We start from the raw sequence: 25226 nt of genomic DNA, 5'->3' as shown, positions 1-25226 counted from the left end.
GAAGGCTTAGCCTGGGGAACTTTCACATTGACACAAGGTTTTTCTTTTTCTCCCTCCCCCTTGGACTGTTTCTTTTGATTTACGTAACGACTTGTTCTCAATTGATTCTGACTTGACTGTTTCACTGGTTTAGATACAGCGTGAGTAGATGGATGACTGGAAGGTTGGAAAATGGAATTCGTCGCAGAAAATTAACTTACCCGAGATTTGTGGTGATCGCCATCACAGATAAGGCTGTGATGACATCCACCACACAATTTGCATTTGCGTTTGCTGCTACATTGTTTGCTGCTATGTCCTGAAGCAAGACAGTTAAAACACTTACAAGTTGGCGCTTTTTAGCTGTGGCATCTGGATGTTTGTTACAACTGAAGGGTGAATGATCGCTGTTGCAAAATGGGCACGATGTTAATCGAGGGGCGCTAGATTCTAGGACTGGTGGAGAGGGTCGTGATAGTTCTTCCCCCTTCTGAATATCTTATAAGGGAATCCAATGCCACAAATAACTCACCTAAATTATAGTCACATTTACGTAAATATTCAACAACTTTTTGATACACATGACCCTGTGACAACTTCTAGTTTATCAAGCTTAGCAACATGCCTTGATCCAGCATGGATCTGCTTAGGCATTTAATCTGTTCAATCAACACAGTGAGTTCTATCATGAATTTTCTAAGTTCGAAAATGTTAGCTCACCACTAAAGTAGCACAACCAGCATTTGATGCTGGTTGCCATAATATTTCGCTAACAAATTAATGGCCAAACTGTAGTTAGCTGCAGTTACACTCAGAGCTTGCATCACTCTGAGCAGCTCCCCTTCCAGAGATCTGAGAAGATACATGAACTTAGCTACGCCGTCTAAGTCTGCATGGTTATGCACATGTATGTTAAACAATTCCTGAAGGTTAGCAAATTTGCTTTTCTCTCCCTTGAATACAGGCAATGGGAGTTCTTTCAAATGAGGTTTGTGTAATGTTAGTCAAAGCACCATTTCGATTATTGAGCAGCGCGATTGCACGACCAGCTCTGTTGAGGGTCTGTCTTATTGTAGTTTCTAATAATGGCTCTATCTTGGTCGTAGTTGTAAGGTAGAGTGTTTGCAGCTGTTGTTTGTCAGCTCAAACCCTATCTGATGGGTCTTGATAAGCTGTGGCACTGTGTGACTCTAATAGATCTCTTTGAGCACGTGACAGGGAGTCAGAGAGGAGGAGGAGGTGTGAGTCAATCTGTGCTTCAGTAGCAACTGCCATTTTGATCGAGGGAGGGTCTTCAACAAATTATGTTAAATTAAGTTACAAATTAAAGCAGGGTATTTTACTCAAGCAAGGTTAAGTGGGTACAAGGAAATGATGCTACCTTACAAGGAATCTACTTAACATAAATAGAACTAACCCTTTAGTTCTCCTCTTCGGCCAGACACACCCGCTCGATAAATGCTTTCAGTCTGTTCCAGACTTCTTTCTTGTTTGTGGCCAGATCATTACCCAGCAAAATTACAAATACCATATCTACTGGTCGTGTGGTTGAAAACTGATGCCTTAGGCCATCTAGTTCAAAGAAGGACCAGATGTTGCAAATTATTCCCTCGCAACCGGGATTACTAGTTCTCCAAGTGATAGCCTAGCCTTTGGCACAGACTTCAATCCCCAACTCACAGGACTAATGAAAATGGTGTCAAGATTTTACAATTTTATTACAAAAATAAACCAAAAACGATTTCATGATCAGCACTTACATAACAATCATATCAATATGTCCCATTTACTATACAAACTATCCCACTTCGAAACAACTAACCTCTTGGTCCTTAAGGGAACACTGGCCTAAACTATAATTTCACCATGCACGTTTAATACCAAAGAGAATGACATGAATCAGAGAATGAGCAGGAAATACACTTTAACAGACTTACGGCCTCTGCCAAGCATAACTTGATGAATTCGGTATACTGACATAACTTACAATGTGAATGTCCATGGGTAATGATCTGCCAGCGAAACGGGAGCACAACCAAAACACGTCTTACCCTGGTGGATTTTGGAAAGGCAAAGGTGCATTTTTCGCTCAGGGATGTCATCTGGGCTTCCACTTAGGCTTTTTCTCTATGTATGTTTTACTTAATTTAGCATTACTGTGGCAAGCCCAATACAAGACATGTTTCAATATGAAATGGAGAACAAATTCCCACGATTCTGTTCAATTGTCAACCCAAAAACACATACTAAATACATAAATCAGAGAGGGAACCATAGTCTCTGTGCCTGCTTTCTTCTTGCTTATTTCGTGTTTGGAACGCGACAGAATCAAGTTGAGAGAAAATGGTGCACTCATTTTTTTAATGACAAGCAGCTCATAAGAGCAGCACAAATTACATATTCCCAAAACCAAGAAAGCAATTAATGAATTTAAATCCTAAAAGAGAATAAGATGGAGAGCTTCATTCATTTAAGTATTTACTGATAAAATGCTTTTTTGATTTAAAAATAGATAGTAAAGAGTGAAGGTAATGCAACTTTCATTTCAGTCATTTTCCTCTAAGGAAAAATAAAGATGCCAGTCTTACCAAAGATTCCGGGCATAGTAATACATGGTGTAGTCAATGGAGTATGGCGCTTAATCGTGATATAACAAAGAATTTACAGGTTTTCTGATCTGCCTTCATACATGATCCCCAATGTCCTCTATGCTTTACTAATAGAGAGATTAAATATTCTGACTGATTTCAGTTTTGAGTCAAAGTTTTTGTTTGACTATTTTTGTTCTCTTTTCAGCCTAGAGACTGTGGCCTGACTTTTAGTCTTGTTTTAGCCTTTTCTTCAGTAAACCATTATAAAGCCAAGAAATTTGGTCTCACTCACTTTTGCCTTCTGACCTGTTTGTACAGAAATTCAATATATTTAGTGATATGAATGTACCTAGGGGATGCACAAGTTGGGGGGATAGCATACCTGATCTGTGAATGGCCTATTTAAGGAAGCACATTCATACCACAAACTTAGACTGAAGGCCTGCTTCAGAATGGGTAAACTCTTAGGTTAGCTTACTTGATTATATTTACACATTACAAGCTTGTATCAGTTTAGAGTGAATGATACCCAATTGAGTTTAATAGTGATCAGTTAATTAATAGGTCTTGAACTAGACTAACTGGTGGTCGGGCATCTGACCATGTGGTATGTAGGAAACACATCTGGATCGGAGAGTAGAGTTGTCTTCCTCATAGGCACTGATGACAAGCGATTATCATTGCACTATACAAGTTAACATAGGCTGGCAGTAGCCGTGCCAAGAAGGAAGCATGGTTTGGGGGTTTTGCTCAGGAACTAAGCGTGCAATCTCCCTGGCAGTATGAGCTTGTATAAGGCCGTCTGTAGCGTGTATGTGTCCTTTTATCAGTTCGGAGAAAGTTCACCGACATCTGGCCAGATAGCAGTGTTATCTGTCCTTCTGTGACCTCTGACCCTTGTGGTCAAATCGCCATGTGGTGACCAGGTGACCAATTCAATATGGAACCAGTTAATTCCTTCCTCAGCCAGGTGCCCTTTGATTCCATTGCCTGCAAAGACAAAAGTGCAGCAGTCAAAGTGGACGAGAGCTGAGTCATAATTAATACCTCAAAAGGAGTGATGTGTGAGTGGTAGAGGCGACTGCACCTATATTGAATTAAGAATAAATTTAAGTTTACTTTACTTTGAAATGGAGATGGTGTAAATCCCTTACACCTCCTCATTCCGGTCGGCATTTCAACCCTAGATGGAATGGAATGACTAGAACAACCATCTACAATGATAAGTAACTCACTTACACCCCCTTTAAGTGATATTATAACATAAAATTCAAGTAATGTAAAACTGCATAATTTAAAATTACATAAAATCAAAATTTTTCTTTACCTTATTTGTAGCGGACTATAAAGTTGCATTTCTCTCAAAATTTAATGAGGTATAGACTTTAACATGACAAAAATAAATGCAAATTAAAATACTCTTTTAAACATTTGTATTATGCATTAGTCATTAAACAAAATAGTATCATACAATGACAATATAGGCATATACCTACTAATCATAATGTATACTTATACTAAACCTTAATACAGAAGGTTAATATGGTTAGTTTTAATTTTATCAAGCAATGTACCATCAGCTTTATTGTAAGGCAAGAATATGCTATTACATAGCCCTGAAGTGGCCGTATAACGCGTTCGTGGGGTAGTTACTGGACCCACAGGTTTGTATGACTACAGCCCTGTGCCATAAGGGCAGCGTCTATAATGAATGCCTATTATCACATCAGCTTCATAGCTATACAGTACAATATTTCTCGCCTGAGAATATACAAAACGAAAAGAAAAGAATAGAGACAAGGAGGGAATACTTAATTACAGCAAATAAAATCAATAGGCCAAACCTTAATTGAAAACCTTCATACTGGCTTTTACTTATTCTCCCATGAGAGGGTATGAAGTGCCTATAATATGACACTGTGGCAAATGTGGCACTCCCTATGAGCTTTAAGAAGCATACTGTTCAGAACTGTCTATGCCTCTGGGACGTTTTCAAAGAAGTTCACCAAATAATCTCTAGCAAATGGCTCTCTGCATAGCAAAGTATCAAGCAAAAAAAGGTGCCTAAATAATGCGTAAAATGAGAGGGAAAGGAAAACCTATAAGAGGTGAAGTGATAGAAGAGTACAAGTAGAAACAATTACAAAATGTTAAGAAGGCCAGGGGCATTAGTGGGGAGAGAAACTAACGACTCTTTTAGGTATCTTGGAGTCTTGATGCCAGTTACCTCTCTTCCTTGGACCTCTCCGAGGTTGGGTTGATGATTCTGTAGGGGAACTTGGGAAACCCGGGTCCAATGAAGATGCCTGAGTGCCATCTGCTCCAATTGCTATGACAACAGGAACAGTGGTACTCTTCCTCAGTCCTAACACCATTAGACTCAGTTCGTTGAGTTCTTCAGCCAAGCTTGATTCGGCAGAGTCCTTACTCAGGGACTGGTCAGCTGGGGATGAGGAGGAAGAGGAGAAGGTGATTGTTGGCATTACTGACTCAGAAGTAGGGGTGACCGACTCAGGTACAGGTTGCGAGGCCGCCCTTCAAGCAAGCTTCAGCTGTGGTCATGGGGGCCCATGGGAGTTTCCCCCCTCTCACCAGCACTGGTAGTGGGGCCAAACCAGGTGAGAGGCAGCCCGCACTGGGATCTCTGAGAAGGAGACTCAAGTCTTGCCATGGCACTGACACTAAAGTTAAGTATATCTTAGTTTTACCAGACCACTGAGCTTATTAACAACTCTCCTAAGGCTGGCCCAAAGGGTTAGGTATTTTTACATGGCCTGATACCAATTGGTTACTTAGCACCGGGACCTACAGCTTATTGTGGAATCCGAACCACATCAAGAATGAATTCCTCTGATTTCACATTGGTACAGCGGGGAATTGAACCTCGACCCTGAGATCAGTAGTCAAACACATAACCGACTCGTCTAACGAGGAACTATTAGTACCATTGCAGCTCCAGGCACAGGGAGAGGATTCAAAATTGGCTTAATGTCCATGATGGGTGGAGCATGTCACTGTCCAGGGCCTTAAAGTGGCACTGGCAGTGAGTTAGAGGTAGGTCTATGAAGACCGTGGGATCTTCTTGGAAATATGAAAGGTTATGAGCCCTTGGATTATCTAAACATAAGAGAAGACATAAAATCTTGTCCCAGCAGTACATATTTTTTGATTGGTGAGGTCTCGTGACCCTCAGCCAGATGGTAGGAAGAGTCATTTTAATGTGGTTGAGGCTCTCAATTGTGACGAGTTAGTGGGCAGGATAGCTTACCTTGGGTAGATGCCACAGATATAGAGCCCTGAGCTGGAGGCCCTAAGGATAAAGGATATGTTACAGCCATGGCAGAGGCGGGAGTATCGGTTTTACTGGGGCATTTGGCCCATGAAGAAGTGTGGCTATGCACTCCGCATGTAGTGCAATGACTGTGGCTGAAACCATGCTTTGGTACTGTGCCATAGGAGGGGAGGCCTATTGCTCTGAAATCCAATGGCTGTTGGTGTTCTGATTTTGAGGATGCTCATTTTAGGGTCGTTCTTGGAGCCTGCAGTGCCCAGGTTGATTGCAGCTTGCACACACAGGCTTCCTTGGTGGATTATTTGGCCACTGGGTTGGTATTATGGGTTGCTGAATGGGAAATTTTCCTCCCTAAGGAGCTCAGTTGCGGATGTGGGTATCAAAGGTCTCAGCCCACCGATAGCATTCTACAATGGTCCTATGAGCCTTATCCAGCAGAGGTGTGGGAAGATCAGAGGGGCATATGAGAGGAAATCCTGTAACTGGAAAAGCTAAAATTTGTGTGCAAAATTGCAAAATTAATAATGTTGTGAAAGTTATTTTAAGTAAAAGGTAAACATTTATGTTGAAGATAAGCCATTAATAAATAATTCAGTAACAATTATAGTACTACATATTATACCCTGAAAACACTTTTAAACCCAAGAGGGAAATTATCATAATAAGGGGTCCGCTACACAAGTAATTGTAATAAAAAGAGTCCGCTGCCCAAGAAAGTTTAAGAAACACTGGTATAGAGTGAATGATACCAAATGGGGTTTAAGAGTGATCAGTTAATTAATAGGTCTTGAACTAGACGAACTGGTGGTCGGGCATCCGGCCATGTGTTATGTAGGAAACACAGAAGAGGGGCAAAATCCAGAGCAACACAAGGTGAGAAATCCAGAATCCAAACAGGAACACAAACAGCACATCTGGAGCAGAGGGTAGAGTCATCTTCCTCATAGGTGCCAACGGGAAGTGATGATCATTACACTATACAAATTAACATAGGCTGGCAGTAGCCATGCCAAGAAGGAACGGGGTGGGGGTAGCTCAGGAGCTAAGCGTGAGATCTCGCTGGTGGTGTGATCTTGTCTAAGGCTGTCTGTAGGGCACATGCGCCCTTTTATCAGTTCAGAGAAAGTTCGTCGGCATCTGGCCAGATGGTGGTGTTATCGGTCCTTCTGCAACCTCTGACCCTCGTGGTCAAATCACCATGTGGCCAATTCAATATGGCGCCGGTTAATACCTTCCTTGGCCAGGTGCCTTCGATTCCATTACCTGCAAAGACAAAGGGGCGGCAGTCAAAATTGACGAGAGGTGAGTCAGAATTAATCCCTCAAAAGGAGTAATGTGTGAGTGGTAGAAGCGACTGAACCTGTATTGAATTATGAATAAATGTTAGTTTACTTTGCTTTGAAATGGAGATGGCATACATCCCTTACATTGGTTTCAATGCAGAAATTCCTTTCTATCTTTTGTTGTCTTTATTTGTCAGGCACATCCCTGGACATTTGAAATGTTAGTGATCTTTTAACAAGATAAATATTGTACGTTCTCCAAAAGTTGTTTCTTTTTGTTGGTGTTTTCTCTAAATTAGATCTTATGATAATGTCTGCTCTGTAGGGAAGCATAAGTTCGGATTACGATATTAAAGTGTTGTGTTTATTCTTTCATCCCCTTCTAAGGTTGCTGAAAAGGTTATGTCAAAGTCTTTATGGAAGTATATTGACTTTTAGACAATGCTGTTATGGCTCTCTCTAGCACTTTCTGACCTAATTCACATCTGCTCTTTACATAGATGTAGAGTTGATGGTTTAATATAGGTATCCTTTTCTCGTACTTAACCATACTCTTATTTTGGCTCTGGTTTTCTTAATTTTCAACATAGAGGATGTTTATTTTGTTTAAGGTTATTGATAATAATAATGTCCAATTGCTTATCATTGAAAACATTCAGTTCGCACCTTCACAAAATCTATAGATTCATAAAACGTTTTTCTGACAATCGAAGGGAATTCCGTAATTCAAGATCAGCCGTGATCCGTTCAGAGACTTCATCCTTTGTCCTTGCCGTTGGTTCTGCTGCTGGTAAAGAGGCTGATGTATATTCCGAAATGACGAGATTTGACATTCGAGGTAAATATGTAAAAAGATGTAAGAACTAAGATAGAATGGTTATTTATATCTTGTAAAACTATTTGCGTAATAGTTTCATCAGCATAATAACAAGAGTATTATTGCGAAATAAAAGATTCGTTCCCCTTGGTTGGAAAAACCGTGATTAAAATGCACGGATTCAGAAAGCATAATTACCCAAATCGGATGTGATGAACAGTGTAGAAGAGGGAGGGGTGCAGGAAAAATAAATAACCCTGCAAAAGCAGTGTCCAAAGTAATGTCCCTAAAATGAGAGAATGAATTATTAACAAAGTTCGAAATCATGGTACTCCAGTGATACCTCAAAGCCACAACATGGCCAATAGCACGGCAGCTCTTTTGAACTTAGTTGTATATTTTCTAGTGTGGCACTAAGAGATGGAAACAGAATTCAGTGAGTAAAAGGAAAGTAGTCTTTGTATTGGCGAAAGAAAACTCTGTTACAGTTGTGTAAATTATTCACAATTAAAATTATAATAAATAAGTAAACTAGGAACAGACCACTGAGTGATATAAGCATCCATCAACAGACTTACAGATTTGCTTTTGTTTTACCCAAAATAAGAATGTGCAAATTATTTTGGGATCTAAGACTGAAATATATTCAAATCTGTTTTCATCTTGGTTAATTTTCGTTTTGAAAATATGAATTTGATAAAAAAATATGAATACAATTTTGCTTTATTATAAATGTAAATGTTGATGGATTAGTAAACATATTTGTGTAGCTTCGAAGTACAAAAGCCATGTGTTACATAAAATAGGATACCCCCTAGGATACTGTCACGATTTATACATATATCTCTGATCATGTGGTATGCATTGCAGAGTAGTAATTTTTCCGCTGATGGCAATTTATTGCTCATCCGTAATTAATAATCACAGGATAAGATTCTTAGTTTTGGAACATGAAAATTGCCTCAGGACCTCCATTACTCTAGTTGCAAAAGTCATGTACCATTAGTGAGTTGATTGTAAGACTTAGAAATCTTGTGCAATTTGTTACACACAAACGTAGATACATAAAAGCACACATACATATGCATGTATACGTATATGTATATGTATATGGAAATATGCGTGTGTGTGTGTGTGTGTGTGTGTAGGCTGAAATCACTACAGGTTAACTGACTTTTGCCTGCAATCAATATGTTTTATTCAACAGGTTTTTTTTATTTATTTATGTATTTATTTATTCATTTATTATCTTTTATTGTGTCCAGGTTCGGCAGAACTACATCAAGAGAAGACTGGTGACCACTTACCGGGCGTTGCAAAGGTTTTCGCTCTCGGAGGTAAACCTCGAAGGTGGAGTACTTCCTGCCTCCGCTACTGTCAAGGTATTTATTTGTTGGAACATTGGCAGTTTCAGGGATGTTAGATGGCGTCGTTGTTTAACAGTGCCCTTGTATACTTATCGTATTTATATTAAGTGTTTGGTAGAAAAGTGGATGTACGTATGTGTTTCTGAAAATAATTCTTTGATGAACACAAAAATTCGCAAAATGTTCTTAGACGGAAAAGTAGTGTCCATCATGAACTCAAATACAAAAAGGTATGGAATCCCCGCTACGTTGTGTTTCTTCATAGCTGAAAATATGCATATATCTTCATGCAAAGAATACATTTTTAAATGATATATATATCTGTGGATAGGCTGTGAAATGCTCTACATTTTAGTATATGGTATAAAAAGTATGTATAGAGGAAGGACAGACATTTGGCGAAATGCCATCTTTACAAATACTCACCCCCAAAGACAATGATTAATTAATAATCGTTGGCTGATGGTCAGCGGAATCTTGTGGGGGGCTGGAGGAGTCCACGGGTTCGAGATTCCATTCGTCAGGGAACATCTTCCAGGTCATCGTCATCCAGTGAGTCGGGAAGCAGGATGCTGCCCATGATGGTGGCCCTGGAGGGTTTGACTGCTTTCGTAGGGCAAGGCTGTGTTCTGAGGCGGTGTACTGCGAGGGCCTTCTGTGGGGTTGTCTTTGTTGGGAACGACAGCGAGCTTCAGTCCTCACTGCCGCCGATCGAGACGAGGAACGCCTTCAGAGGGGAAGAATTCACTTGGCCTGTCAGGGTCTCACCGTAAACCTTCTCTGATGGTGACGGGTCGCTTGCTCTTGGGGCGGTGCAGAGGCCAAGGAGAACCCACGGTAGCTATGCCTTTCAGTTGGGGCCTATGCAGCATGCCACCAGGGAGGCCTTGAGCGAGTAGTGGGTCCTTTCCACCATGCCGTTGGCTGCGGGTTGTAGGCCGTGGTCGTATGGTGCTAGGTCCCCATCAGGCATGCCAGGGAGGTCCAGAGTTCTGAGGTGAATGCAGTTCCCTGGTCTGTAGTGATGTCATCTGGCACTCTGAAGCGGCTGATCCAGCTGGATAGGAGGGCTTTGGTGCAGGCGTCTCTGGTGGCTTCTGGCCACCTGGTGGACTGGTCGATCACTGTCAGGAGGTATCTGGCACTGTCGGATGGAGGAAGGGGCCCAACGACGTCGACATGGGTATGCTTGAATCAGACAAGGAGAAAGCTCTAACTATGTAACTTTATTGAACAGAGATGGCTGTATATGAGGCAGCTGTGCGGACAGAAACGTAGTGTCCGTCACGCACGTACATACAAAAAGGAATGGAGCCCCAACTGTGTTGTGTTTCTTCGCAGAAAATATACATATATGTTTGTGCAGAGAGTACATTTTTACATGATATATATATCGGCGGATAGGCCGTGAAATGATCTACATTTTAGTATATGGTATAAAAGTATGTACCGAGGAAGGATGGACATTTGGCGAAATGCTGTCCTTACAGGACTTATGCAATTTTGTTTTATCCACTATAATTTTAGGAAATGAATTCCATCGGTGGTTAGTTATTGATTTTAGAGCAAAATCTAAGCCTAAGAGTGCTCATTCCCATTTGCCTGTAGCTACATTGTACAGTGTAACTCTTTAATGAAAAAGAGAATATTTAAGGAAATCATGATTAACAGAAGATTTAAGGAAATCATGAAAAAGAGAAGATTGAAGGAAATCATGGAAAAGAAGAGATTTAAGGAAATTATGTAAGAGAGAAGATTTAAGGAAATCATGGAAAAGAGAAGATATAAGAAAATCACTGAAAGCCAGATCTAGTTTTCCATGTTATAATTTGCCCTTACATTGGTCAATCCTGATGTGTAATACTCGTTACCTCTATGTGAGGGATAATTTACAAGTGATCATGCAAACCTTAGGCCCCTCTAACCCTCTCACCGTCACTTATTTGAATACACTGATGAAATCCTTAATAAACGTTCAACAGAAACCAGTTTCCAAAGACATAGGGGTTTATGAGAACCCCTGCAGGGATTGTGAGAAGTCATACTATGGTTTCACAGGAAAATCTCTCTAAGAAATATTAATTCAACATAAATGATCAGTTAGATATGGACAAAATAGTTCAGCAATTTTCCATCATATAAATAACATGAACCATACCATGGATTGGAACCCCTCCCAAATTTTATACAAGAGCAGCTGTCAATACAAATGTCAGATGGTAGAATCTTCACTGATGTAACAACAAGATAATAGGATCTACCTTTCCAATGGAACCTGGGACTCAGATCATATAGACAGTATTTTCCTTAAGGCAACAATGAAGCGGATTAAGACTATTAACATGACAGACGTCGGCTTAGTGGTGACCTCAGGCATCAGCTAAGGGCATATCTCCCACTATATATTTCGCTAATGCAGCTCCTTCTGTCATTCATTGTTTTATAAGGGTGGAAGTTAGTCCACCGAAATATAGTCCTTAGCTTTAAACCATAGTGTTTTAATGGGCCTTTTATATTTGAGACGTATCATATATATATATCTATATATATATATATATATATATATATATATATATATATATATATATATGTATATACATGAGGATTAAAAGGGCCATAAAACTATTTTAACGTTGCAACCATATATTTCGAGCGCTTCTTTCTGTGCTCCTGATCACTGGTAAAATATGGACATATGATGTCGTACAAGAGTTTATATAGTACTCCCAGTAAGTAAAAATATCATCTACGTATCTAAGACAGATCATATTTTATACTAAAATGTAACTGTTTAAATGTTCCAGCAAATAACATCAACTTGCTCAGTCTTGACGTCGAATTATTATTTACCAAAGTCCAGATCGCCAACGTCTTGTCCTTTCTAAAGAAGTTACAACCATATGAAGAACATTTTCCTCTTGGTATTGATGTTATTTGCTGGGATATTTAAACTGTTAAATTTTTGTATAAAATATGGTCTGGCTTAGATACATAGATGATATTTTTACTTACTGGGAGTACTATATTATCTCTTGTAAGACATCATATGTCCATATTTTATGGGCCTTTTATTCTCATATTATACTGTTGTGTTACAGAAAAAAGTCATATATATATATATATATATATATATATATGTATAGTATATATATATATATATGATATATATATATATATATGATATATATATATATATAATATATATATATATATATTCTATCTATATATATATATATATATATATATATATATATCTATATATATATATATATATATATATATATATATATATATATATATTATATATATATATATATATATTTATATATGTATGCAAATATATAAAAACACATAAAATTATATAAAGTATAAATTTACATATGTATATATATAATATGTATATATAATTATATATATATATATATATATATATATATATATATATATATATATATCTATATATATATATGCACACATAAGGGCCGGATCTAGAGCTCAAAGAAGATATATCCCGAAGGAAGTAGTAGGGAAAAGCATCCTCATCTTTCAGCAGTTTATTTCAATGCCGACGTTTTGCGACGAATTCCAAGTCGCATTTTCAAGGCTAAAAATATGTATAAATTTACGAACATTAATAATTAAATTAATTTAATTTATATTGAAAATGTCATGGCAACAGCTCTCAATAAAGCAAAAAGTTAAAAGTTAAAAGTTAAAATTCAACAGCACCTCCATAGTCAGACATATTAAAAGTACAGGACTTCACTGAATTCAGAAACACCTACCTATACAAAAGAAAGAGTAAGACTAACACAATATAGATAAAAATACAGTGAGCAAACCAGCTGCCCAAACTACGCAATGAACAATTTTACAGAGGACGTTTGGGTATTTAACGACGGTACAGTCTTTTTGATAATTATAGATTCTAAAATTGTCAGGTTGTTGTTGTTCCGCAGTTGGCCCAAGATAGAAAAATCCTTGTTGTCCATATATGTCTTACATGTTTTTGAGTGATTACGTATGTTGACAGCAAGGATTATTCAAAAATTCCCAAAAGTACTAACTGAACGTCTCCCAATTAACCCCATTCAATATGACCACTGAACTAATTTCTAATTTCAACTCGTGAAGGAACTCCATAGGATCGCTAAATCATAAGTCATTATCACAACCCCGCAAAGAAAAAAAATATTAAGTTCTCTAATTTAATTCTCCAATAATAAAAAAAAAAACTTCACCAAATTCACACATCAGCACACACTCCAGAACTCACAGTAACTCCACGGACTTCTGTCATCATATTTCAAACTCACAAATTCTCACAAGAAAAAAAAAAAAAAGAAAAAAAGTAATAAGCCCAAGGAAAAAAAAAGTCTCTCAACGAGCCCAGACCAAAATCACCACTGAAAAATGTTCTCTCAAGCTCTGATATTACAACAACCCACAAAATCAGTAAAAACTCTCCAATTACATCTCTCATAGGAAAAGGAAAAAAAGAAAAAAAATAACAGCAGCAATAACAATATGTGAATTCTCCCCATCACACAATGTATATAATATACATTACCCCCGCATTTTCCCCACAAATGCCACATGTATAGTTACGGAATTTTGCCATCACAACTTTTCTTCGATCGGACATGGCCAGAAAGCAACCCCTTACACGTGCATTTACATGTAATGCCATGGTCAACATTTCCAGATATTGCAAAAACTCTGAGCAATCACCACTAGAGGAAAAGAGTCAGCAACCGGACTCATCACAGTATTGTCAGCAAAAATCCACCTGCGGCCCCGTGTTCTCAAACTGCAGCATAAAAATATCTAGTCAGACTCACAACTTCAGAAACCCATGATTCTCAACAAAAAAAGTTCAATACTGAAATCACGTAAGCACATTTCACAAAATTATCTCCAGGATATGACTAAGGTGCTCAAAATTTGTCTCAAAGACATAACTCTCACGTGATACTGCCAATTATATAAAAAAATTATCGCCTATTTGGGATAAAAAACTACGATAAACTCGTAATTCAGCAATTATATCCCTCCAAAAATAACTCACTGGTGAACATATAAAATGCAACATCTCCATAGGACCACAATGCAGTAATGCCACTTGCCTCCAATTAGTCACGAAACCAAAAAGAACCACAGAACCCCTCTCTTGGCTCGTAAAAACTCCAGGAATTCAACTCAAAAATCATAACCACAAAAAAAAGGTCACCACCAAAGATTGATGCCACTCCATATATATATAAATCACCATCTTAATAATAACACCACCCCAGTGATGAAACTATTACCTCCATTTAATTAATAACCACACCACACCATATTCCCTCTTATTTCACCAATAACCACATGTTAATAAAACAAGTCTCCAAAAAAAAAAAAAGATTATTACACTCCAAGCAGGATAATAAAAAATGAAACTCCACCTCCAAAAAATTGCACTCAAAGCACCTAGGTGACACACTAAAAAAATATTGCCCCATGTCTCTTCAAAAAGGTGTCTCCATTTGCAACAAAAATGGCCGCAAAATAATTGAACTAAACATAGCTCTCACCACCACAGGCCTAAACTGTGGAATATCTCCAAAAAAAATAAAAAATATCATATTGCCAAAAATATTATATCTCCAATTCTCCAGGAAAATATCTCAATGTTATAGTCAAAAACTATAAACTCTCTGTTTAGCATAACTGCTAAGAAAGGCAAAAACTCGGCAAATAAAATTGCCTCGGAAATTCTAGAAGAAATCACCAGTGTCACAACTCATTATAACAGAACTCCAAACTCAAAGTGTCTAAGCAAAGACTTTTCCATATGCACTATATTCCTCCTTTTACATACACACACACACGCACACACACACACACACACACACACACACACACACACATATATATATATATATATATATATATATATATATATATATATATATATATATATATATATATATATATATATATATATATATATATATATATATATATATATATATATATATATATATATATATATATATATATATATATATATATAGGCTAAGCAAGTATATCACAAACATCCATTCAGGAAATCGCAGACAACCACATCAGAAGAAATATTTATTGAGAAGTTTTGCACATACAATGTGCATCTTCAGTCTGTTGAGATAAAAACACATACATATTAACATTCAATAAGAGCAGGATTCCTAATATAGTAAAAAATACAAGACTAAAATTAACTTAAAATTGACAGAAAGGACTAAAAATTGACATGCAAAACGAAAAAGTAAAAAGTACAAATAAAAATCAAATACCAAGGCGCAACCTACCGTTAGTTGAGAAGGAAGTAGTTATAGAATGACTAGACTGGGGCAAGAAGTTAAAACGTTGACTATGCCAGATAAAGCAGAGAAGATGAAACTCCACTATTCAACGAGGGAAGAAGACGTTTAATATATAATGACTCTAGAGTGGTTAGGTAATCAGAGTCTTTAACTGAGCCTAAAATAGAGAAGTGTTGTTTCTTCACCCCTATCTTGCAATTGATTGCGTGATTTTTTATGTTTGAGTGTTCAGGCCTACTTAATTTTTGACCCGTCCTAAAACTAAAGCCCATGTGACTGCAGTATCTCATCTGCAGCAGCCTCTTAGTCGATCCAATGTAAATTCTGGGACATCCCGGGCACGTAAATTTGTACACCATGTTAGATCTTATGAACTGCTGCAGACGATCTTTGAAGCAGAAAAAAGAGCCTATTTTGCTTGGGTTGTTAGATATAAGTTTTATATTTAGAAAGGAAATTTCACTACATAACATATATATACAATAGCAAATTTTCACACCTAACTAGAATTATTGAAAATGAAATTCCCTGTCTAAATATAAAACTTATATCTAAAAAACCAAGCAAAATAGGCTCTTTTTCTGCTTCAAAGATCGTCTGCAGCAGTTCATGATATCTAACGTGGTATACTTTTTACTTTTTCGTTTTACTTGTCCGCTTTATCTGGCATAGTCAACGTTTTAAGTTCTTGCCCAAGTCTAGTCATTCTACCTCCTTCCTTCTCAACTAACGGTTGGTTGCGCCTTGGTATTTGTTTTTTATTTGTACTTTTTACTTTTTCGTTTTACTTGACAATTTTTAGTCCTTTCTGTCAATTTTAAGTTAATTTTAGTCTTGTAATTTTTACTATATTAAGAAACCTGCTCTTATTGAATGTTAATATGTTTGTGTTTTTATCCCAACAGACTGAAGATGCACATTGTATGTGCGAAACGTCTCGATAAATGTTTCTTATGATGTGGTTGTCTGCTATTTCCTGAATGGATATACATATAATTATATATATATATATATATATATATATATATATATATATATATATATATACATACATATATATATGATATATATTGGGTCAACTAAATGATCAAGTCCCTTCCATTAAATTTACACCCGAGGTAGGGAACGTTGAATATTTGCCTTTTTTGGACATTTATTTTAAAAGGGAACATTTTAATTGTAAATTTAGTATTTACAATTATGAACACTATTACTCAAGGCATCATATAGATATCGAAATTTCAGTTTTTCATCAATGTTTCTTCGAATCTTACGAATAGCAGAAAAATAGCAAGAGATCTATTCTGTCCAAACCACATTATGAATAATTGTTACAATAAAACTATAAAGACTTTCTATTTCTATGGAAAATCAGAAAAAAGTGTCCTCAAATACCCCTTTTTTTTTTGGTCACATTTTATTGGATTTGAAGCTGTAAAACCTTTTTTAAAATTGTTTCATACACATGTACCCTTCGCATATAATAATATGAAAAACATGTTTATAGAAATATCCCCCCTAAAAGAGCCCTTTGGCTTAAATTCTATATTCAACTCAACTCAACCCCGAAAAGAGCAATATTGTGTACAAAGTATGGATTATGATTTATTTTCCTTAAGTCAGGCCAGTAAAGAATTAAATACCAGATTAAAACAACACAAATGTTCAGTAAGAACAGGTCAGATTAATAATGCTCTATTTTTGCATCTAAGTGAAAATCTCATAGAATAAACTGGATACAAAGCAATGCACTATTGCAAAGTAATGAAACTATTTCCAGGATCTTGGAGTATGTTATGATTCATTTGACCTGGGATAACAATCTAATTATAAGCCAAGGGTTATTTTGACCCCGTAATAAAACGCATGTCCCAGAAAGATGTGACACACAGAATAAAGAGGATTGCCAATAGATAGATTTCAATGTTAATTCGTTTACTGTTATGTTACCTTCCAATTATTTTTGTATTCCCATAGAACTTATACCCATCACATATATACCTTTAATTGCTGTGACCATGTCTTGACAATAAGACGAAAGTACTTACCATCTCAGTTGTTTCAATTTTCCTTTGGAGCCTTAACCTTGTTCATATATATATATATATATATATATATATATATATATATATATATATATATATACGTATATATATATATATATACGTATACATATATATATATATATATATATATATATATATATATATATATATATATATATATATATATATAAAGGCAAATGGCATGAGGGAAAAGTGATACGACAGAGCGGTTGCTAGGCCTTTTGACTTACAGTCCTTTACTAGGAGACTGATGAAAAATGTAAAAGATGACATACAGGTATCCTTGAGAATGGAGTTTTTAAGGAACAGATGCACCTGGAATCCTATGCAGTTGAAGAATTAGTGGACCCACCAAAACAAATGTAAATCTTTGAGAGGTTTTACAAAGTATTAAGCCCAACTGGCTCAAAAGCAGGGAGTCAATTAAAGGATTATACAGGGGAAGACTGACCACCAAAAATGGCCTTGGAAGGAATAAGCTGACTGCATATTTATAAAAGTACAAGACTTAATATTTTCTCCTTTTGGTAAATAGCAATTTTGCAAAATTAACATTTTCAAAAACTATTAACCATATGAATACATACAAAATATTTATATATGGTAACTGATTAGTTATTATCAGTGATTTTGATCTCGAAGGTCATTCTTGAACACTTTTCTAATACAGGGGTCCAAATAATAGAAGCCAGGGCTAAGGTTGAAATTAGAGCTGGAAGAAAGCTGCATAACTGAGTATTCTAAAAGATTCATGAAGAGAAATCTTTTGATATGGCAATCACTAAACTGTCAGTCTAATTGATCCTGTGAGAGTTGTTGCTTAAATGAATGAAGATTACATTAGATGTCTGCCCAGTTTTAAGTAAATACTTATGATGATTAATTCTCACTTTTAAATCTTTACTAGATTGACCTATATAAAACGAAGAGCAGTCCAGGCATGGAATGTTATAATATATTATCTTGTTGCTTTCCTTAGTGCTATTTTCTTTCCTTAGGGCTATTTTTCATTAACATTCCTTTAAGTGTGTTATTATAGGAAAATACCAGTTTGACATTAAAAGAATTTAATGATGCTTTTATGGTTTTAAAACCACTGAAATAAGGCAGGCTAAGAATGTTATTATGGGTTTCTTTCTCCATGTTACTTTCACTATAAAACTTTTTGTTGGCTTTATCGTAGCAAATTTCTAGTATATGTGACAGGTAACACAACCTGTCCCTATTTTTTAAAAGAAAGATTTTATATTTTGATATTAAAGGTGGTGGCCTGTATCGGAATGGACATATGTAAGTTGTGTTGTTGCTTGGTTTCCTATAAATACTGAATTTGCATTGAAATGATTCTCTATATCTTAGAACAGCGAAGAAAGGGAGGCAATTGTCTTTATCTTATTCTAAAGTAAACTTAATGGATGCTCGGCCTACCTGGTTATTCAAATTAGAGAGTAAATTCTCTTTATTTTATTCTAAAGTAAATTTTATGGATGGTATGCCTACCTGGTTGTTCAAATTAGAGATTAAATTACTTACATCAATACCAGCAGGCAAATCGTTAAAGGAGTATAAATAATATTAGGTAAATATTTTCCAAAAATTCCATATACAAGTTTGAGAGGAGTGGGGGATAAAGGTTGCCTATGGCAGAGGAAAGAAGTGAAAATTTTGTACTACGCAGAGTTATACATGGAATCCAGCCTAACCTTTTCTTTTCAAAGGACCACATGTACAGGTTTCTAGTTTCATTTTGTTCTGACATTGCCCCCTCTAATAGCGTAACTTATTCCCATAGACTTTCCTGTAAATTGAATAAATAATAGAACTTGGAACAATATTCAGCAACAAGATAAAGTTTTAAATTTATCTAACAACCCCCTTACAGTAAACCAACAATTAGTCTTAAACCTTGGTTTATCCTTCACCCTAATACCAGACGGGAAAAATAATCTCAATTTTATAATAAGGGACATGACAGAATACAAATTTACCATATTCAGAAAACCAACATTTATACTTTCATAACTTCACTAATTTAGTTATCATAACATTTCTATCAAGATTGGCATAGCCAGCAGTTCATTCCTATGAGCCCTATGGATTTGCTCCCCAGATTTCCTGAAAAAGGAATTTGAACTAATCTGTAAGCAGCTGTCATCTTTAAAGTACCCTGACCATATAATTTAGAAAGCGATCCATCAAGCTAGCTTAATCTTCTACTGTTCCCTTGAAAACAAGACCAAGGAGATTCTCAATAATAAAATAAAAATCCCACACCTGGACAGGATTAAGACGTTGACTCAATGTTGACTCACACACTTGGAAACTCTAACCCTTTTGCTTTTACCTACCCATATACCTTAGCCAAATCCGTGATTAACATCCAGCAAAAGCCAGTCCCCAAAAAGACACAGGAGTACATGAAGTCCCTTGCCTCGACTGTGAACAATCCTACATTGGCTTTACAAGTAAATCACTCCCCCAAAGATTAATACAACATAAATATTCAGTTAGGTATGGGACAACAGAGCTCAACTATTTTTAACCATGTGAATAATCATAATCACAGGATAAACTGGAATTTGTCACATATAATTGATAGCAGCAATTGTTGGTTCAAAAGCCAGATGGTAGAATCAGTTTTGATTAAACAAAGAAACACGATGAACCTTTCAAAAGCTCTTGGCACCTAGACACTATAGATAAAATCTTCTTCCAGCCAGTTATTAAGACATAACATCTTACCTCTTCACCTCTTGGTATAAATACTGCAAGTTATGAACATCTCATTCATAACTTGCCTAAAGAGAGAACCAGTTGGTCTTTGAAATATAGCATAAACTTTATAAATTTTGGCTTTTTAATGGGCTCATTTATATATATATATAATATATATAGATATATATATATATAGATATATATATATATATATATATTTATATATATATATAGATAGATATATATATATATATATATATATATATATATATATATATATATATAATATATTATTATATATATATATATATATATATATATATATATATCTATCTATATATATATTGATATATATTTATAGATATATATATATATATATATATATATAAATATATATATCTATATATATGATATATATATATATATATATATAATATATATATATATAATCTATATCTATATATATATATATATTATATATATATATATATTATATATATATATCTATATATATATAAATATCTATATATATATATATATATATATATATATATATATATATATATATATATATATATATGTGTGTATATATCTATCTATATATATATATATATCATATATATATATATATGTATATATATAGATATATATATATATATATATATATATATATATATATATATATATATATATATATAGATATCTATATATATAGATAAATAGATAGATATGGTTAGATATATATATATATATATATATATATATATATATATATATATATATATATATATTATTATTATTATTATGAACATTACTAACAACTATGTAAAAGTTTTATAAGTGGCAACAACAGGCTCTTTCCTTTTAACGATCAGTGCCACACAGGTTAGCATTTAAGGCCAAAGGGCAAGATCTCCAAACAGTGAAAAACACAGCAATAACATTCAAAGAGGATAACGAAAATATTGACAAAAAACATGAGTATTTATTATAAATAAATCTTAAGTTAAACCCACGCACAAAATAAACTAATTGGAGTTTACAAAATAAAACTTAACCTAAAAGTACCCTCATTCACACAATAGAACAAGAGACAGTAATTAGTAGGAGGAAGGAAAATAGCCTATTTCTAGAAAGCCCTGAACATTTTTTTTTTGAAGAAGAAGATAATGAAAGGGGGAAAGAAACTTAATCCTAGATCATACAATTACTCAAAAATACTACCATATACAAATACAAAAAAACTTGTTATCACAGATCACAATTGATCTAACATCAAAGGTGGTTGCACGCAGACACTATATGGGCGATAACACCACTACTCAACACACACACGGCTGTCAATCAACTGCTCCGGAGGGGGTCTGCAGCCGGAGGATACACTGACCCGTGTCAGCAACGTCAATAGCGAATATATTCAGTTTATATCCGAACAGATTCAAGCCTTTTCACGACTCCTGAGGTTTCAGGACGAAAGCAGGACCAGGGACAAGACAGGATGCCCTCCCAAGGGCAGTAGGCAGGTCCAGAGATGCAGAGATGTAGATAAAGGGGAATGCATATAGTACCATCTACAGCACACAGGAAAGGCGCCCGACCAGGGCACAGGAGACGTTTCACAAACAACAAGGCTGCAGCTTCCACAGCAACTTCAGTAATTAGGAGGCAGAACACCATCAACGTCCTCCATAATACAGATGAAAAGGGGTCCTCAAATGCAGCAAGGCTTTAAAGTGCATATTCTTCCAAGAGAATCTCCAACTTTTTTAAACGTCCTGCAGGAATTAGGTTAGGGGAACCTCATAAATAAGGAGCCGAATCCATACTCCTTTTTATCCTCAGCCAACGGTCCCCACAAAAAGTGAGGCAATGACCAGCAAATCACCAAACAAGCATCCAGCCGAATAAATACATGGCAAGAGAAAAAAAACAACTCTCATGGGCTAGGTACGACTTTAATTAAAACAACCTTCGGTGGGAGCGAGAAAAACCTTAACCAGTCTTTTTTTGTGCCATAAAAATAATAAATTGAAAGTAACTAAAGGAAATTTACTTTACAGGCCATGAATAAAAGTTAAGCAAATTATTACAGCTCCCCTCCAAAAGGAAAAAATAATTTATTGTTTTTTTTAATGAAAGAATTTAACTTTAATTTAGCTTTAATAAAATCTATTAAAAAATTATATCAAGTTTACTATTCTAACAAAAGAGAGAAAAAAAATTAAGTAAAAGCAATGTAAATATTGGACAGGAAAAAATAAGAAAAATCGTTAACATTGAGGCATTCTTGAAACGTTAACTACTTCTAAACAAATTAAACCTTCTCAAAGTCTCTCGATAAAGTAGCGGGGACAACATTACTTCTGCCAGAGATGTGCTGGATATTAATGTTATACTCCTGCAGAATAAGACTCCAACGTAAGATAAGCTGATTCTTGTTTTTTAATTTACGTATGAAAATAAGTGGATCATGATCCATTAACACAATTATTTGAGCCGAAGAGGACAACAGGTATACTTCAAAGTAGAGGAGGGCTTTTACTAAACACAACAGTTCTTTCACCACGGTCGAGTACCTCCTTTCTGCTGGTAACAACTTCTTAGAGAAGTACGCCACAGGATTAGTCATTCCATCGGGAAGTCTTCGAAGAAGGACAGCACCTAAACCTACATCAATGGCATCTGTCGCTAGACAAAAAGGGAGAGAAAAGTCAGATGATCGTAATAATGGAAAAGTTATTAAAGAAGCTTTCATTTTTTCAAACTATTCCTGACACTGGTCATCCCAAATAAATTTTACATCTTTCTTCAGAAGATTAGTTAATGGATGAGCAAAATTGGAAAAGTTTTTCACAAACCTGTGGCAGTAACCTACCATGCCCAGAAAACGTCTTACAAGTCTTATTTTGAGGTGCAGGAAAGTTTGAAATAGCCTCCACAATCACTTTCTTAGGAGCGACTTTACCCGGTCTTATTTCGTGCCCAAGATAAACTACCTTGGCCTGAGAAAAATCACTCTTCCTTAAATTAACTACCAAACCAGCCTTTCTCAGAACCTCAAATAGAGCTATAATTCTCTTTAGATGTGTCTCTCAGTCGTCGTTATAAATGATTAAGTCATCAATATATACTACGCAGCCCTCTAAATCACAAGTGATGAAATTCATGAGTCTTTGAAAGGTGGCGGCTGCATTTTTCATACCGAATGCCATAACCTTGTATTTATACAGCCCGCCACCTGTCACAAATGCAGAAATTTTCCTTGCCCTGGGTGAAAGACCAACCTGCCAGTAGCCCTTCAACAAATCTTCCACCCGGGGAAAAGGGAAGGAGTCTGTCTTCATAATAGAGTTAACCTTCCGATAATCAAAGCAGAGTCTATGCTCGCCACCCTCCTTTTTAACCAAGACTACCGGAGAGCTCCAAGGACCACTGGGCTCTACAAGATCGTGGTCCACCATATACTTAACTTTGTCTATAACAATGTCCCTTTTGGAGGGGTTCAACCTATACATCAACATCATGTTCTAAAATATTAGTTCGTCCTGGTGAATCCTGAAATAAATCTTTATAGTCATTAATTAATATTGTTAAGGATGTTACTTTGTCCTTATCCAAGTGATGAAATTTAACATCAAGGTTATTAAGAATACTCGAATTATTAGACAGATCATCAGGCCCCACAGATAATTTAATGTCTACCATAACTTCTACTTCTAATTCTACCAGTGACACTGGTTTTACGTCTACTTCTACTTCTCTACTGACAAAAACTGTAACATATTGATGTGACAAATTTAGGTTTTTTTACGTCTTTCAGGGGTCTCAATAAGGTAATTAACATTATTCAATTTCTTGAGTACCTTCCACGGATCTGAGAATCGAGCCTTGAGTGGATTCCCAGGCATGGGAAGCAGTATCAAGACTGTCTCCTGGATCAAAACGTCTCATTTGGGTTGCAACATCATAATTTGTTTTCATAGTAGCTTGAGACTTTGTTAAATTTTCCCAGGCAAAGGTCCAAGTTTTACGCAATTTCTCCTGTAAATTAGATACATAATCTAAAACATTCATTTCTGGGGTTTCTCCCTCCCATTCCCTCACAATATCCAGTGGAACGTGAGCCCAATGCCAAATATAAGCTGAAAGGGAGAGAAACCCAAAGTCTCATTAGGTGTTGACCTGGTTGCAAATAAAGCATAAGGGATCTCTTTATCCCATTCACAACCTGTTTCCAAACGAAATTTTTTAGGATAGGTTTAAGGTGGAATCTCTCCACTTGGCCCTGACTTTCAGGGTGATAAGAGGAGGAAGTAACATGGTCAATCCCTAACTCATTCATTTTTTGCTTAAAGCACCTACTTGTAAAGTTCATACCACAGTCACTTTGAATAATTTTGGGAATGCCAAAGCTCGTAAAGAAGCCAACCAGTGCCTCGACAATTTTCCCCCCTCTAATACTCCGCAGAAGGACTGCCTCCTGTAAATAATCAATCTTCAGCTCCTCCAAATGAATTTTTAGCTCCCCTGACACAGACCTCTTAAATTCTTCAGTCAAAATTAACTCCCTAAATTTTTCAAACGTGTCAACCTCCTTGGACTTTAACCAGTTGTCCAAGAACTGTTCTTTCTTTTGTGCGAATTGAACAAAAGTCATATCTGGACTCTTTTTAAAGTTCCTAAACTTTTGTCTGTGTGCCTCCGGAACGAGATAGTAAGCTTTCAGGGTTATCGCTTTCACAGGGTCATAATCAAATGACAACCCCTCG

The 25226-nt window shown here is 35.9% G+C and overlaps 1 protein-coding gene and 1 long non-coding RNA gene across 11 annotated transcripts in view; one reads left to right on the top strand and one right to left on the bottom strand.

Annotated features, from left to right (window-relative positions):
* The window catches only part of LOC135196189 (uncharacterized), a 151026-nt gene that overhangs the window by 91328 nt on the left and 34472 nt on the right, over positions 1-25226 (top strand). For all 10 annotated transcript variants that reach the window (XM_064222780.1, XM_064222786.1, XM_064222787.1 and 7 more), the window contains one exon: positions 9228-9344. In XM_064222780.1, coding sequence (XP_064078850.1) covers positions 9228-9344 — 117 coding nt within the window. The remainder of the gene's footprint in view (positions 1-9227; positions 9345-25226) is intronic.
* LOC135196191 (uncharacterized) lies at positions 1679-11322 on the bottom strand. The gene is made up of 2 exons (XR_010310342.1): positions 9756-11322; positions 1679-3560 (listed from the first exon to the last, which is right to left on the bottom strand). It is a non-coding gene; the product is annotated as an uncharacterized LOC135196191 (long non-coding RNA).

Source organism: Macrobrachium nipponense, chromosome 17 (assembly GCF_015104395.2).
Source record: "Macrobrachium nipponense isolate FS-2020 chromosome 17, ASM1510439v2, whole genome shotgun sequence".
Lineage (NCBI taxonomy): Eukaryota > Metazoa > Arthropoda > Malacostraca > Decapoda > Palaemonidae > Macrobrachium > Macrobrachium nipponense.
Note: the sequence above shows the minus strand (reverse complement) of the source record. Positions and strands in the feature narration are given on the sequence as shown.